Genomic DNA, 15,791 nt, shown 5'->3' on the forward strand with positions numbered 1-15,791 from the left:
TGTGCTTAACAGATTTTCATTTCAAGCAAGGAATGAAATGTACAACTAGGAATAAACACTCTCTCTCCCATTCTGTCGAGTTGACAGTTGCACATCCACAGTATCCTGAAGACTGTGTATTAGTGCCCATAACTATTTATTTTTTTATTGAGAGGTTTACATACATTGTTGAAATAATTAAAACTTTGAACTCTTAATATTTGCAAATTAAGAGATCATGAGAGATACCGTAATGGTAAATTCTTAAAATTTGCAGTACACAAGACGTGAAAGATGAAGATGTCTGTCACAGCACAAAGTCATTTATTTAGGCCACCTTTTAATAAGAGGAAAAACAATTATCAGCTGCCCAGGAACAGCTGGTAAAGGCTAAACCTTTGGTTTCCTTTCAGGCACAGACTACCGCTCATTTATTTGTGTTGCGCCCTGCAGGTTAGAGGACATGTTCAGAGTGCTACCACCTGGCCCATCGGACCAGCACCTTTCTGTGCTCCTGGGCCTACTTATTAACAAATTAGCCATAAGGTAGAGGTATGATAAATCCAAATGAAGATAAGTGTATCTTTCAGCATAATGGAAATGAATGGAGACAATTTGTAAGTAGAATAATAAGCCCTTTATTCAAGTTTTATATATTCTCTAAGAAAAGCTTGAGTGTAAAACTGCACTGTCAATATGTGAGAGAAAACATTAGGAGAACCCGGTACAGCAGAATCACAAAATGGTATACATTTGGGATATAAAGTTACAATCCAGAATGTTTTCAGGACGTTCCAATCAAGAAAAAAAAAATATGTAATTTTTTTTTTCTTTTTCTTTCCTACTTCTTTCAGCAGTAAACAAAGAGTTTTGTTTTTTTTATTTCTTAAATGGAACTTAATTAACTTCAAAACCTTGAAGTGCAAAGCTTAGAACTGTATGGAAATGTGGTTAATATTTGGAATACACGCTCCGTTATATCTCTAGGACACATCTCACATTATACTGAACAATGTTTTTGTAGGTGCTGAAATGGTATTAACATTCTGGAAATCAACATAATCATCAGCCTTGGCTGCTGGTTTATAACTTCCAGCCTTTCATTTCCCTACTCTTCTCATCTGACATTGCTTTGTGGTTTGTCTCTTCCGAGCTATAGAAACAGTAAACATCCTTTATCATTGCTACATGGTAACGAATACAGAGGGCACCCTGCAACATTTCTACAAACACATAAAAAGAAAGAAAAAGGTCTACAAACTCATATTTCAAGTGATTCTGCATTAACTTGTATTTTTAACTTTTTTGCCATTAGTTTTTATAATTTTAAAATAAAGCAATCAGAGTTCTAGAAGTTCATGAAACAAATGCATCAATAAAAAATTGCTTCAATATTATTTTTTTTCTGTTAATTTTGAGAACATGAAAACACAATGAAAACCCAAAAATGGGTTTCTCTGGTTCAGAAGACATTTGATACATGGATTGGTACAGTTGTTGTCTCATGACCTAGATAGGTCTGTTGGGTGTTTTTTCATGTCCCGACTCCAGAGAGAGTCTGTGCCTCATCAATCCCCGCTTAACTCTAAGGACTGTTCTAAAAAAATCCCCTAAAGGTGAAATAATGCATGCTGCTTCTGCAACGTTTTTTAACCACATGTTTTTCTTCCACTTTATTTTCCGTTAATATGCCTGCATGTAGCCCTAATTAAACAGCAAGCTTTTTGAGCAATAACCTCTGGGTGTTAGTCATCCTTGTGGAGGGAGTCTACTGGACACCAATGTTCCCTGTGACTCTTTAAACATAAAATGGGCACGGGATAATATGTTTGTATTAATATCCTGTTTTTATTGGTGTTATGGTATTATTATGTTTTAACTTTCAGAGAAAATAATTTTAGCTTTTCCTTAGATGTGAACCAGAGTCATCAATATTAACACAAATAAACTTTTGCAATATACTACTGTGTATGAATAAATGTAATATACAAGTGTCCCTATCTGAACTGAAGTGCTGGAATAAATTACCTTTTTAATGGTATTCTAGTTTATTGAGAAACACTTGAATTTTATGCAGGAGTCTGCTGTATCAGTAGCTCAAAATTATGCATGAAATTTGATGCAAGAAATGAAAATTGAAACAGAGTTTTACCTGTTGTTGACTTTTTGGCACTAAACCATGTTGCAGATTTTATTATTTACAATTTTAAACTTTCTGCAGAAAGATATACTGTATGTTTCAGATGGCACTGTGCAGAGCAATTTTGACAATGTGCTACTCTGAATAAGCATAATGAAACATACAGGAGACCTCAAAGTGAGAGGGGAAATGTACTGAAAATACAGACTGTAAAATGCATATAGTTATTTTTTTAATATAGCTTTTTTTAAGGTGAAACCACAACTTGCTTTGGGCCTACACAGACACAGTAAACAGGATTTACCTGGTTCAATTTTGCAAGGTTTACAATAGAAGGTGTTCTAACCACTTCATCTCCTCCCTTCCAGTCAATCAACCTAATATATTTTCTATTCGAGTCCCAAACATAGGTAATAAAGTAGATTGTCACATGTTTTTGTCACCAGCTAAGTTATTAACACAAAACCCACAAAGCTCACAACACCCTTTAAGAATAAATCTGAATAAACCTCTTTCGGAACGTCTTTAGAAAATGATGCAGACATAATAGGGTAGCAAGTGATGCTCTTTAATGTGCATAAATTAGTCCACAGGTGTCCTGGCTCTCTTCCTACCTCTTAAAATGATATAATTTTAAAAAGCCCTGAATTATGTTAATCACATGAAAGCACTCAGTGTGTGCCTGTGTGTGTATTAGTGTTTTCATAGAGACAGAGAAAGAAATGCAAATACAAGACAAGTTTAGATTACCATAAAATTAATGAAGTAACAAACATGGTTGCAATATCTGTGCAGCCGGTTATGTTCTGTTTAACTATTCTGTTCATGCTACACTTAATTTGCACTATGCGATAAAGAAAAGAGTAGAGGCTCTGAATCATCAAAAATACTATAGTGTAACATAATGCCTGGGTTTTTGCATTTTGTCTTTATATTATAAAGGCAAAAATTGTATGCTCTACTTGTGCATGTGATTAAAGCAATGGCCATTTACTCTGAGTTGGGCTGACAGTTTTTTGTGTGTATGTGGGTGTGCGTGCAGGCGTGTACTCACCACAACCCCAAACTGCTCAGGCTCTGACAAATTAGAGTACTCGTTTTTGTACTTGGCCAAAGCGTTCAGCTGTTCCTGCTCTGGGAGGTGCTTTACAAGGTTCTGCAAACAGTGTGAAAAAGAGAGATGAAAGAGATGAAAGCAGCAATAGACATGATACCACACATGATTAAATTCAGTAAAAAGGACTTGGTGTCTTGTTAAACACTAATTATTGCTTTGACATTTGAACTTTGCTTCAAATTTAAAGCATTTCACTAAGTAGAGGATTGTCATCTCAATTTTTTAAAAATAAAGTGAATGCCACCAGTCAAGCTGAAGAGCAATGTGTATTTTTCAGCTTCCCATTCAAATTAAGAATATTTTACTAAAGAACAGGGTGTAGATGATTAATGTACAGTACAGACCAAAAGTTTGGACACACCTGTGTGTCTGAACTGAGTACAGACCAAAAGTTTGGACACACAGTTGTGTCCAAACTTTTGGTCTGTACTGTACATTTGGTTTAAATAACAAAATTGCATTGTTCGTTGTCCGTTTTGACTAGAAAATGCTATTTACATATACTTATTGTAAATATGCTACAGTTCACCTTTGATAAATACTATTGATGTGCAGCCAACATTTACAGTCTTGCATAAAGAAATTGTTCTGGTGCCTGGAGTCAAAGCAAATAAAGGCTTGTCTATTATTAAAAGTTCTTTTATTGATGTGCCTTAATGACTATTAGTTGATCAAATGAATTATTCAATGTGTACCTCTGTAGCTGAGGTTTGTTTTTATTTGTTTCCACACAGTCGGCATGTTTGACAGCAACACAATCTAAAACCTTCAGAGGCATTCATTAACCTCAGTGTTTGGTACAAAAATAGTCAGCCAAAAACCCAATTAAAAAGTTAATTCAGCAAACTGTCTTTTAATCTGTTTTGCACAGAGTTCTAAGTGGTTTTTTTCCCTCTCATGTATCCCATATATTTTGAAATTATCTTATATTAACAACATTTTCTTAGTTGCATAAATTAAATAAAATCCAATTAAACAAAAAAGAAGAAAAAAACATTTATAAAAATTACCATCCCATGTTTTTTCACATGGTAACTTAAGAATGGCTGCACAGTGGCGCAGTTGGTAGCACTGTTGCCTTGCAGCAAGAAGGTCCTGGGTTCGATTCCCGGCCTGGGGTCTTTCTGCATGGAGTTTGCATGTTCTCCCTGTGCATGCGTGGGTTCTCTCCGGGTACTCCGGCTTCCTCCCACAGTCCAAAAACATGACTGTCAGGTCAATTGGTTTCTCTAAATTCTCCCTAGGTGTGAGTGTGTGTGTGCACGGTTGTTTGTCCTGTATGTTTCTGTGTTGCCCTGCGACAGACTGGCGACCTGTCCAGGGTGAACCCCGCCTCTCGCCCGGAACGTAGCTGGAGATAGGCACCAGCAACCCTCCCGACCCCATTAGGGACAAGGGTGAACAGAAAATGGATGGAAATGGATGGAACTTAAGAATAATAAAATAAGTTTCCAATGTGGTGATACATTTTTGGCTATATGCGAGATATACTAGTAATAAAAAAACACAAAGAGATTTAAAAGTACATCCTAATATACAGATTTGTTAACTTGATAAAAATGTATGCACTGCTGCTCTGTCAGACTCCAGTGTTGTTTTGCTCAGACCTTTCTTGTAGAAGTAGCCAAGTGTTGTACTACAAGGTTCAGTGTTGGGACATCTATTAAATTATACATTCTTCCCTTTTGAAATGTAATTCAAACATTTTCTGGTTATTCCTATATTCTTTTTCCTGGTGAAAGACTGAGTCCCAGCCAAAAACCCAATTGACCCAGAAAGACTCAGTCTGCCAACCACAGTCAAGTAGCACCTGGAGGCATAAGCTTATTTTTTCTGTAAACCTAAATATTCCTGAGTTGTTACTTTGTCTGTGGAGCGTCATCTAAGAAAATTAATAGACCTGCTTCTTCTAACAGAGAAGTATCTCTATATTACTTTATCAGTTTCAAAAGTTGTGAATGTGCATTTCACCCACACACACATGAATTGAGCTCTTAAACATAATACGGAAGTTTTAACTTGTGAGTGAAACCATACATTGTGAGAGGGAATTTATGCAGTGGGAACAACTAAGTAGTATCTACGTGAACAAAAAGAATCTGCGCAAGTGACTTTCAACCAAGCCACAAGCAAAAGTTGGCAATCAAGCACACAGCATAGTAACGAGAATGCACTCAACTCTCCCACAAGACGCTCAGTTGCTCTGTCCAAGATCTCTTCCTGTAAACTGAGATAATCAGGTAAGAAACTTTTACTTGTGGCATAAAGGAGTCAGGACTTTTAAAGATTTTTGCTTAGACAGGCTTTTAATCATCTAGGGCTTCATTATGTTACCCATCTCATGAACCTGTTTGAGATTTTTTTTTTTTTTTTGCTTATTGTGTAATTTTGTTCTAAATTATAATGTCGTACTAGATATTCTATGAAAAATTAAATTAAAACAATGCTTAATGTATGCTCTTTATTCTATTTTACTGAGAGACAAAATATATTTTGGATTGGTCCAAAACTGAGCTACATTCCAGAGAACAGCTTCAACATCCCACAGCTTTTAAACAGCCTGTGGGTGAAAAGTCAAACAGGGCAAAAGCCATGTTTCACAGCTAAATATAAGCGACCCTCTGCCACTGTGGAGGACGCAGAAATTCTAACATGTAATTCAGATATTCAGAACTCCGAATGAATTACTTTTTTCTTCTGCTAAATCTTCAGAAGCAACGTATCTTAATGCAGAGCTGACAAAAAGGTTTTTCAGCATACAAATCAGCATCCATAACATGAACTCAAATAAAAGAAATAAATTAGTTTGTTCCTGCTAAAACATAATTTTAGGTTCTGAGCAGGAACTTAAGCAAGGATTTTCTTAAAAGAAATTCAAAGCATTTTGAGATCATTTACAGTTAAAAAAAATGTAAAAATTACTCAGTCCTAACCCTTTAATACTCATAGTGGCTTATCAAAAGCCAAACTACCTTCCTGTTTTTGTTTTAGAACAACGTCATGACATCTCTCTAAATATATCTTGTTTTTAAGTCCACAAGTGTTGAATAATCATCTCCTGAATCATCTCCTAATCATGCACTTCTGGAGTGTTCATTAAAAAAAGAAAAACCCAAAAGATGAACGTAACTCAAAAACGTGACTGAAACTGCAACACAACTGTGGATATTGTGACCCATTTCACCCCCCCCTAATTAGTCTTCTAAGAGAAAGATGCAAAGATAAACTAATAGGTTAAAGTATAGATGAGGAAAAGTACAGTGATTGAAATAAAGTGTGTTATACACATGACAATCAAAACTCATGTTCAAAGTAAAATAGTAAAGCAGAACAAAATAAGGAATAATATTAATCAGCCATGGTAAAAATCTCCAATACATGTTTTCAATTAGTTAATTTACGGACTAACTGTCTGGTAGATCAATCAGGGTATACTTCATATTTTTGAGCTATTCCATATTTTAGCCTCAAGCTGCACTGTGTTTTAAGGTTGACAACTAATGAAGACAACAGACAAGAGTTAGGGCATGAACCTGTATAGTTGTGTAGGAGAAGAGCAGCACAAGAAATCCAATTCCAGCCTTAGGTATGTAGTTGCATATTGTCGGATGAGTTACTTTCCAATATTCTTTCCATCTCACAGTTGAGTATGACCAGATTTACTGTGGGCGGGTCAACAGATTCTTGCACTCATGATACATAAAAAGCTGAGGCTTCGAACATTTTTGCAACTTTATGCAAAGCCTGTCCTACCTGGATCATGGGTTCAGTGAGCTGATCCTCATCCACCTCCACTATCATGCGACGTATTTCCTGATAAGGCATGCGGTAGGAGCCCAAGAAGATTGCTAGAGAAAGAAGAAAAAAATAAGAAAACAAATTATTTTTATATATTGGAATGATTCACAACTGTTTATTATTAGGCAAGTTTCATAAAACGTAAGAAATGAAACAATAGAAACAGAAAAAAGAATGAAGTAGTAGGAAACATAAAAAATCCAGCACACACATCAAGTAAATGACGTAGAAAGAAAAGAAAAATCCAATCAAAGCTGCATCAATGCATGCATCCATGAGACAAAGCTATTTTCAAATGTCTAATTCAAAAAATCTAGGCTATATTCAACACTAACTGCGTGATAATGAATGGGATGAATAGGCCTGTCGCGATAAACGATAAATCGATTAATCGTACGATAAATTAAAACTATCCACGTCATTTTAATTATCGGCATTATCGTCTCTTCCGGCCTTTTTCTCTTTCTGTTAATGACACCGAATGAAAAAAGGCTCAACTCCGGTGCTCTCCACTGACCCTCCCTTCCTCATTTCCTCAGTGTAAAGCCCAGCGCACACGACACGATCTTAGAACTGTCGGCCGATTGTCGGCCCATTTTCAAAACCTGACAGACCAAACATTAGCCGACAGAAATCGTAGGTATAACTGTTCGATCGGGTTCGTTCCTGCCGTGTGGTGTCCAACAATGGGCACAAAATAATGGCTACAAGTCCAGTGAACTAATTTTAAAACCAGGCATTAATCAATGCTTTACTACAATCTACCTGCAATGCATGTGGCTAGTACCAGCGTAAAGTCCTGACCGAATGAAAATCATTATAACCTATTTACGTCACGTTAACGAATAACAGCTGAAAAGTTACCGGGTTTATCATCTGCGGTAGCAATTTCGCTCCAACTCCTCCTCTTGTCATTTCTATATTCTTTGCACGTTGAATAAACATTAATGTTGCTTCCACATATCATCTCCGATGTCCCCTGGACTTCGGCTTGCGCCGTGTCAGCTGTTTGGGATTCCCCGACGTAATTTCCCCCCAGAAAACACGGAGGAGAATCCACGCTTTCTGATTGGCTACCTGTCACATTCAACAGGCTGAGTTAACGATCCCAGTTGGGGAAAACCCTGATTTAGATCGGAGCGGCAACGACGATCTACAATAACACACCACACAATCTTAGAAAGACCAACGATCTAAGATTGTTGTAAGGGGAAAAATAGGAGCAAAAAATCATGTAGTGTGAATTATTGCATCAGGTAGTCGATGTGCCCATCTTCTCTATTTAAATCTAATTATTACTGAAGGGCAACATAATATACAGACTTCATAATCTGCACTCTTTTGGTTGAATGCAGTATTTATTTCCACTTTGGCTTTATGTTGTTTAGTTTTTTTTTTCAAGTGAGTTTTTTGTTAATGGAGACTGAGAATCCATTTTATTTTTGTTTGTGGTTGTTTTGTTTATTTTGTTTATCAGTTCCAGTGTTTAGTGTTCTTTTGAAAATAAAGTATATCTATCTTTGGCAGGAAATCGCATGCATTATTACGTCATTTCCATTAAATCAGTGTAAAAAGGTCTTCAAACAATATTATCGTTTATCGCAATAATTTTTGAGACAATTAATCGTTGAGCAAAATTTGCTATCGTGACAGGCCTAGGGATGAGCAATGGTTTATATCAGGATAAATAATTATTCTAGCTCTAAGAATTATAAAAAAAGAAAACATATACCTCAGCCAGATTAAGCTGTCTTAAAAAATATTTTTTTTAAAAAACAAAGATGGTAGTTTGTCTGTATTTGGGTGAAGTGTAAATAAATTCACACATTGTACTTCAAATGACAAACAGCTGAGCCAATGCTGACACTTCAATAAAGAATCTGAATATAGGTTGCCCATCCCCAGTTTCCTAGTTGACATATTACTTCTTAATTACAAAATAACGGCTCAGTGTTTTGATTAATGTGTTTACGGTCTTGTTTTCCCAACTACTGTCATTTTTACTGTTTGAACTTGTGGGAAAAAATTACAATTCATTAGGAAGAATTTAACTAAAGCTTAACAGTGAAGCACAACTCAATCAATAAAAAAAGAAAAACTACGTCACGTACTCATTACCAACTTCAGTCAAGCCTTTTAAACCCTTTGCCTACTGTGGTGAAAAACATACTGTAAACCTGCCCACTCTCCCCGTTTTTTTCCCTTCTCTTTTCTGCTCTATAATTTCTACTGCATGATTTATCACTGTTACTGGGCTGATTAGTCCCATTTTCTTTTAATACATGAAACAAAGGTCACAGCTCCCCTCCATATAAGCCAATGAGGTGCAAAGATCCGTGAGTGCTTAAGAGATCAGCAGGATCCTCATTAATGCCGGGTGCTTTTAAACGATCATTTTAGAGCTAAGCATACATGTGCAAATGCATATGCATGTGAAAAAGTGAGAGAGAAACAGAGAGAGGGAGAGAGAGACAGTAGGACGGAGAGACACAGAGAGAGAAAAAATAGAGAGAGAAAAAAAAAGGAGACAAATCTATGGTATCATGCACCACAGCATTTTTTTTCCTCCCTTAATGGATCCTTAACATTGTTAATTAGCTTTGTGTGAAGAGATGAGTCATAAGTATCAACAGCCAGGTTCACATTAAGTGCCGCCTTGTAATAACTGCTATGGCAACAACCAAAGGCATAAGAAAAAAGTTTGGGCACCCCTGTTAAGAGCATCTGTTCCTGCGGATAATTTAGTGAGTTTATTATTAAATGATCATCAAAAGGACATCAGATTCAGGATGCAATTTTCTTCTTTGGACATTTGAAATTGATTTGTGTTTTGTTTTAATTATGTTATGCTTCCTAACCAGAAGGGGAAATTAGCAACGATCACTGGCCAAATACTAGTAAATTTATATCCAAGGAAGCTGAAAGTGGGCTTGCAATTTGAACAGAGGAAGAGTGTTAATTTTTTACAACCGACTCACAGGGTACCACAACGTACCTGACCTGCAGCTAGGCTACTGCAAATTCTTCAGTTCAGTAAAAGAGGATGTCATTGCCAAAAACAAAAACCACAAAACCTTCTGAAGTTAATGAGGTGTTTATATGATGAAAGGTGACACCAACTTGCCACAGTGGGTTGGTGGACATTTTACCCCTTGTTTTTTTTTGTTGTTTTGAAATTTTGGTTCTCTTTTTCTTTTTAGATATTTCATAGCTACTTTGAAAACTAATAACCTAGTTATTAGCTTAATTATTGATAACCTTGTATTTATTTACTTATCATTGATAATTGACTTAAATTCTCTTTGCCAGACTCAGATGGCTCCCATTGGTGATCTGAACCATAGTCAGTGGAAATATGGGCATAGCATAAAATCTTGAGAAAATAATCAGCATTTAAATGAAATCGTACACAAAATTACAGAATTAACCATTTTTATGGTTATTTAGATTATGGTTAGTTATAAACAAAATTAATTCACAATCCTTCAGCACCAAGAGAAATAAATTCATAGACAATTCTTGGATACAGGGGTACAACATGGTGTATTTAGAAGAATAAAATAAATGAAGGAATCAATGAAAAAAAACTATGTGTGGGTAGAAAATGGGAGTACTAAATGATCAAAGCGCTAATTGACCTTGAGTCATTTTTAATACATTCTTGCCAGCATTATAATACTGAAGTATTAAAATAGATTACCCTAACCCCAACCCTACCTAGTTGAAGAGTTTCTTAGAATGCAGTCTTTAGACAAAGACCTAATCACCTGTATTTAAAGTAAACTGTGTTGAGCAACTCTAGCTGTTTTAGAGACAATAACATCTGTATAGAAGTGATAATAAACCTTACTATTCCAGGTGCTGTTAGAAAAAATACACCTGTAAAACTGATAAAGACTGGTTAAAGGACCTCTTTGGTAAAACGGTTTTTATATGAAATATATAAAAAGATCATATACAATATGTCTTTTAAGACATTTTGTTTCAAATTCTCTTCATTGTTTCATTCAGAATCAAGTGGGAAAATTAGAGAGGATCAAGGGTCGTTTTCAGTGATTCATCTGCAGCAGTGAGATTTCTTTGTCTTCCATATCTATAATAGTTTGAAATGCACTTAAAAGATTGCAGTTGGAAGGGAAAACTGAAACTTGTGTGTGTTTACTAAACATTTTTAGGCAGATGTACTGCACCTTTGTTTTTGCACTTGCATAAATATGCAGATGTTTGGTGACCAATACACAAAACATTACAAACACTGAAAAATCTCTTCAACATGAAGAACTGCACAAAATCAAAAACTAAAGCACTTTTATATGCCTTTGAAGAGCATTTACAAGTTGTGACACTTGCTTAAGCTTGTATCAGTTAAGTGTTGAGTGCACCTTAGCTTTTCTTGTGCTTTATTTTATATTTTAAACCTGTATAAGTGATTGAGCAACTCATTCTCTGCGAAGTTATTTAAAATTACAGAAAAATTCAAAAGTACAAGAAGAATCACAAGAGGGATAAGAGCAACCAAAAGGCCTGCTACACTTGAAGTTTTGAAGCCTCGTATAAATGTAAATCAAGGGAGAAGTGGCCTGAAAGGAAAAGGATACTTACAGAGATTTTGTGCAATCTTGGGATCGAGCACCTTGAGCTCTTTAATCCTCTTCTTTATGGATTTCTTATCCTCAAGATCCTCTTCCTCCTTTTTAGCTGATGAAGAAAAAAATACAAAAATGTCACTAAAAGCAAAAATATGGATGTAACGGTAGGAAAATAAGTTGATACTAGAGGGTATCCTGGTTGGTATTGTCTAGATCCACAAAGACCAGGATTTGCAAAGAAAAATGTATCAAGATGCAGATGAGAATATCACCTCTTGAAAACAGACAAATTTTAAATTTCCAAGGCTACATAACAACAAAAAAAGGTTACCTTTTAAGAGTCATGAGGAAGATGTATTAGGGAAATGTGATGGAATAACATTGATACGACAAGGTACTAAAAAAAATGGTGGTGAGATATAAAAGCGTCACATTTAAGTTAAATTGTATTGTTAAAACTGTTTTAATTACTAGAAGCAAGGAGGGTGGATTACATCTGTTTATACCAGGACACAAGACACACAACATTAAAATCAAAGCAAGTAAACAAGTCAGTGTCATCTAATCTAACCTGTCAATAGGACTGGGCACTGCTGGTATTAAATTGACATGGAACTGAATGACTGGATGGATTTCTTTGCCATCCAGGCATAGCAGTGTCCTGTCATGCCATTTTGTATTAAGTTGGAATTAAATGTAAATAATTAAGTTACTTAAATCAAAAACAAGGGATGTAACAGTATACTTAAATGACAATTTGGTAGGCTTTTGAATTTTAAAATCATTATTTGGTATGCTGCAACCAAGAAAAATGAATGAAATACATTTTTCTTTACTTCGGTGAGCAATAAATATGAAATATTTTTCAGTTTCAGAAATTAACTTGATTATGTTTTATAATTGAAAAAAAAACCAGGAAAATATACTAAACTAGTAAGCAGGCACAGTATAATGCACAGCAACAAAGCCACTTAACAGTGCTAATTTTTGAAGGAAAAAATTGTAAGACTATGAACATAATTGAAAATAAAACATGTTTAAATCACTTTGAAGTTTCTTTGATATTTTGACACCCCAGTGTTCCAGCTGTACACTGAATGCAGCATGTGCAGCTCGCTTTTCATTTTTCCTCTTGCATCTTATAGGATTCAGGGAGTTTGACTGATTGCATGTTACAGGTATGCTTTTAGACATCAACTGCTTTTTTTTCCCAGTACAATTGATGTTTTCACTCAGCTTGAAATTGTTTCTGCTGAGTAATTTAGTTAGATCAGAACAAGTTATGTACCTTTTTTCTTCTAAAAAATACTTTTAAAAAGTGATAGATGAGAGTTGTTTCTGTTTTGTTTCGTCTCTTTAAGGTTCTGCTACAGAACGTTTCATGGTAAACTTGGTTCTGCGTGGTTCAGTACACTGTATTCATTTGGTACACAAGCGTATCGAATAAACATAACTGTACCAGACATCTTGGTACGAAAACACAGAACCTTACACCTTTACTAAATAATTCACAGAAATTTAAAAACAAATCAAAAAAGAAACAAAAAGTCTGGCCTAAACTGAGACTCACATATGTTTCAATATAGCTCATCTGACTTCAACCTTTGATACCAGTCTACCTTCACTTCAGCCATGAGTTAATCTTCCTATCAATAAAAGATTTATTTAATTTTCGAGTTAACTTAATGTTTTCTAAAGGAAGAGCTTTGTAAAAGGAAAAGCCAGAGTTCTACATAAAAACTTCTACAGCACAACTCAAAGGTTCAATCTGGACTCTACAGTGAAAATGTCATAGAAGAAAGTAGTGGTCTATCCTTACTACAGTATAAGATTAGTACCTGAATAGTTTTTTGGATATACATTTAGGACATTGATCAAATGAAGTGACCCTTGATTTCATCCTTTTATAGTAGGCTCTGGGTATGATTTGTCTACTGCTTCGCCTGCTACCACTTACACCTCTGGAATCTAGGTTTCAATAATATTTTGGACAGAGCTAAACTGATTTTCATCAACTTGTTTAATAGTTAATAGGATATGAGAATTTCCTTGCTGCATTTGTTGGGGTTAAATAGGTTATGGATGGTTTTTTTTTTTGAGAGGGGAGGGCTCTTACATGTTTGCTAAATTAAATGCGGTAGTACTTCTGTATTGACCAGGAAGTGTAAAATTCAGATTTGAGCAAATACAAAAAAACCATACCCTTTTAAGTCGCGCTTACAAGGAGGAAGTCCTGGATGCTTTTAATTACCTAAGACACCAGATTAAAAGAACCAAACGTGCAACCCATGGAGTATGCCGGGTAATTGTCTGGTGCTGTAATCATCAAGAGTGTGTGCTGAGAAGAGAGGAGCGGATAGCAGGATATAAAAGAGGGGAACAGCGTCTAGAAACACAGGGGTTAATCCGCAGGAAAAGGTATGCCTGCTGTTCCATGTGGTCTTGTTCTCCTTTAAGGGATCCTGTATCCAATTAAAAAGTGAAGAGGGATACTTGGAGCTCCCACATGATGGAGACTAGTAGCATGAACACAAACATGCACACTTACAGCACAGCTCACCATGCACAAAAAAAACAAACAGAACCACACACTGAGCGATTACTTAGACTTACGTGGCTCCTCCGTGACTACGTTCTCCTCACAATCTTTGTGTGAGCAGGAAAAGAGAGTTGTCAAAGCAGGGCAATAAAAGGAAAAGTGCAATATAAAGCAAAGAGCAGAAAGAATGAAGAGATAAAAATGCATAATAAGATTGCGGCATGAAATACAGACACCACGGTAAGGAGATAACTACTTTGGCATATAAATTTGAAATAAAGTAGTTTCTGAGGGCCAATTACCAGAGAACTGCAGCAAACATTAGGAAATAGAAAGATACTTACAAAAGTTGCACTGGAAACATATATTTAAAGACAACTAGTATTTGATCAGCACTGAAAATTTATTTTGCAAAGTTTACTGAAAGATTTGGTCAAAAATAAAAATGATTTAATAAGTCTGTCAAGCTGCAAAAAATTACTCCCAAACATGAAAAAAAAAAATTGCCCATTGTTACAGTGAAACCAAAACAAGTTCAGACAAGTTCAATATTTGTATTTTTGGGGTACAACTTTTCTCCACAAGATTTTTAAGAATAAACTTTGTTAGAAACTGTTAGTACAAAGCAAGAAATGACATCTGTTTTTAATGGTGTAGCAATTTATGCAGCTTGACCTTAATCACTGAAAAAAAAAAGATTGGTGAAAACATATTGGCATACAAGGTTAAATAATTATTTTTGCAATACATCTAAAGAGACATGAAGGGAAGTAAACACTGCATGTTCATCCTATACGATACTGATCACAACTTCATTTACATTCCTGGTTCTTGTGTGCGCTTAACATGCAACGATGCAGGCTGAATTGACTTTCAGGCTCTTGATAAATTTATGGCGAGACAGCTCTTGCTTGGGAAAACATGAAAGTGAATCACGACAAAATCTTAAGACTTACAACCTAAATTAAATAATAAATCCACGAAGAACTAAATAATTCACTCAGAGAAATATAATCTTGTATTTGGTGCTATGGAGCTTTTTAATGCAGTGTGTAGACAGACTTCTGCTTACTTCTTTAAGATGCTGTTTCAGTCTGATTTTTAAAACTTGAAGCCTGGTGAAACCTCATTTGACCTTGCACACAACAAATATTTCTGAAATGCACTTTTAATCTCTCTGCCTCATACATATACAATTGTTTGTAAAAGTATGCAGACCCCTTAAATATTTACATTTGTCAGAAATGCAAATTGCATTGTATTTTATTGTGATTTTACATGACAGACCAACACAAAGTTTTGTGGAATTCCGCTTTTACTCAAATACCCCTAACAAAATTTCAGATCAAGCAACTGCCTTCAGAAGTTACCTAAAAAACAGTTTTGAAGCAACAGTGTTTTGTAAAAGGTATATAGATTTCATATTGTACATTACAGCTGGAATACACCAGTCAGGTCACAAATGGACATTTGAAGAAGTTTAAAGATTGTTTAGATTATAAAACAATATTGTAAATGTTGAGTCAAACACTACTTAATAGAAAAAAAACAAAAATGGAACAGTAGAGGAACCAGCTGCAAGTCAAGCTGGAAGTGCATTAATCAGAGAATAAACCATCAGTCATTAAT

General features: G+C 35.3%; 1 protein-coding gene across 2 annotated transcripts in view; it reads right to left on the minus strand.

Moving 5' to 3' along the window:
- LOC116719126 (protein diaphanous homolog 3-like) overlaps nucleotides 1-15,791 on the minus strand; it is a 168,245-nt gene that overhangs the window by 94,306 nt on the left and 58,148 nt on the right. For both annotated transcript variants that reach the window (XM_032561519.1, XM_032561518.1), the window contains 3 exons: nucleotides 11,637-11,732; nucleotides 6,990-7,084; nucleotides 3,174-3,275 (listed from right to left, as the gene is read on the minus strand). In XM_032561519.1, coding sequence (XP_032417410.1) covers nucleotides 3,174-3,275; nucleotides 6,990-7,084; nucleotides 11,637-11,732 — 293 coding nt within the window. The remainder of the gene's footprint in view (nucleotides 1-3,173; nucleotides 3,276-6,989; nucleotides 7,085-11,636; nucleotides 11,733-15,791) is intronic.

The sequence above is a fragment of the Xiphophorus hellerii genome, chromosome 4, assembly GCF_003331165.1.
Source record: "Xiphophorus hellerii strain 12219 chromosome 4, Xiphophorus_hellerii-4.1, whole genome shotgun sequence".
Lineage (NCBI taxonomy): Eukaryota > Metazoa > Chordata > Actinopteri > Cyprinodontiformes > Poeciliidae > Xiphophorus > Xiphophorus hellerii.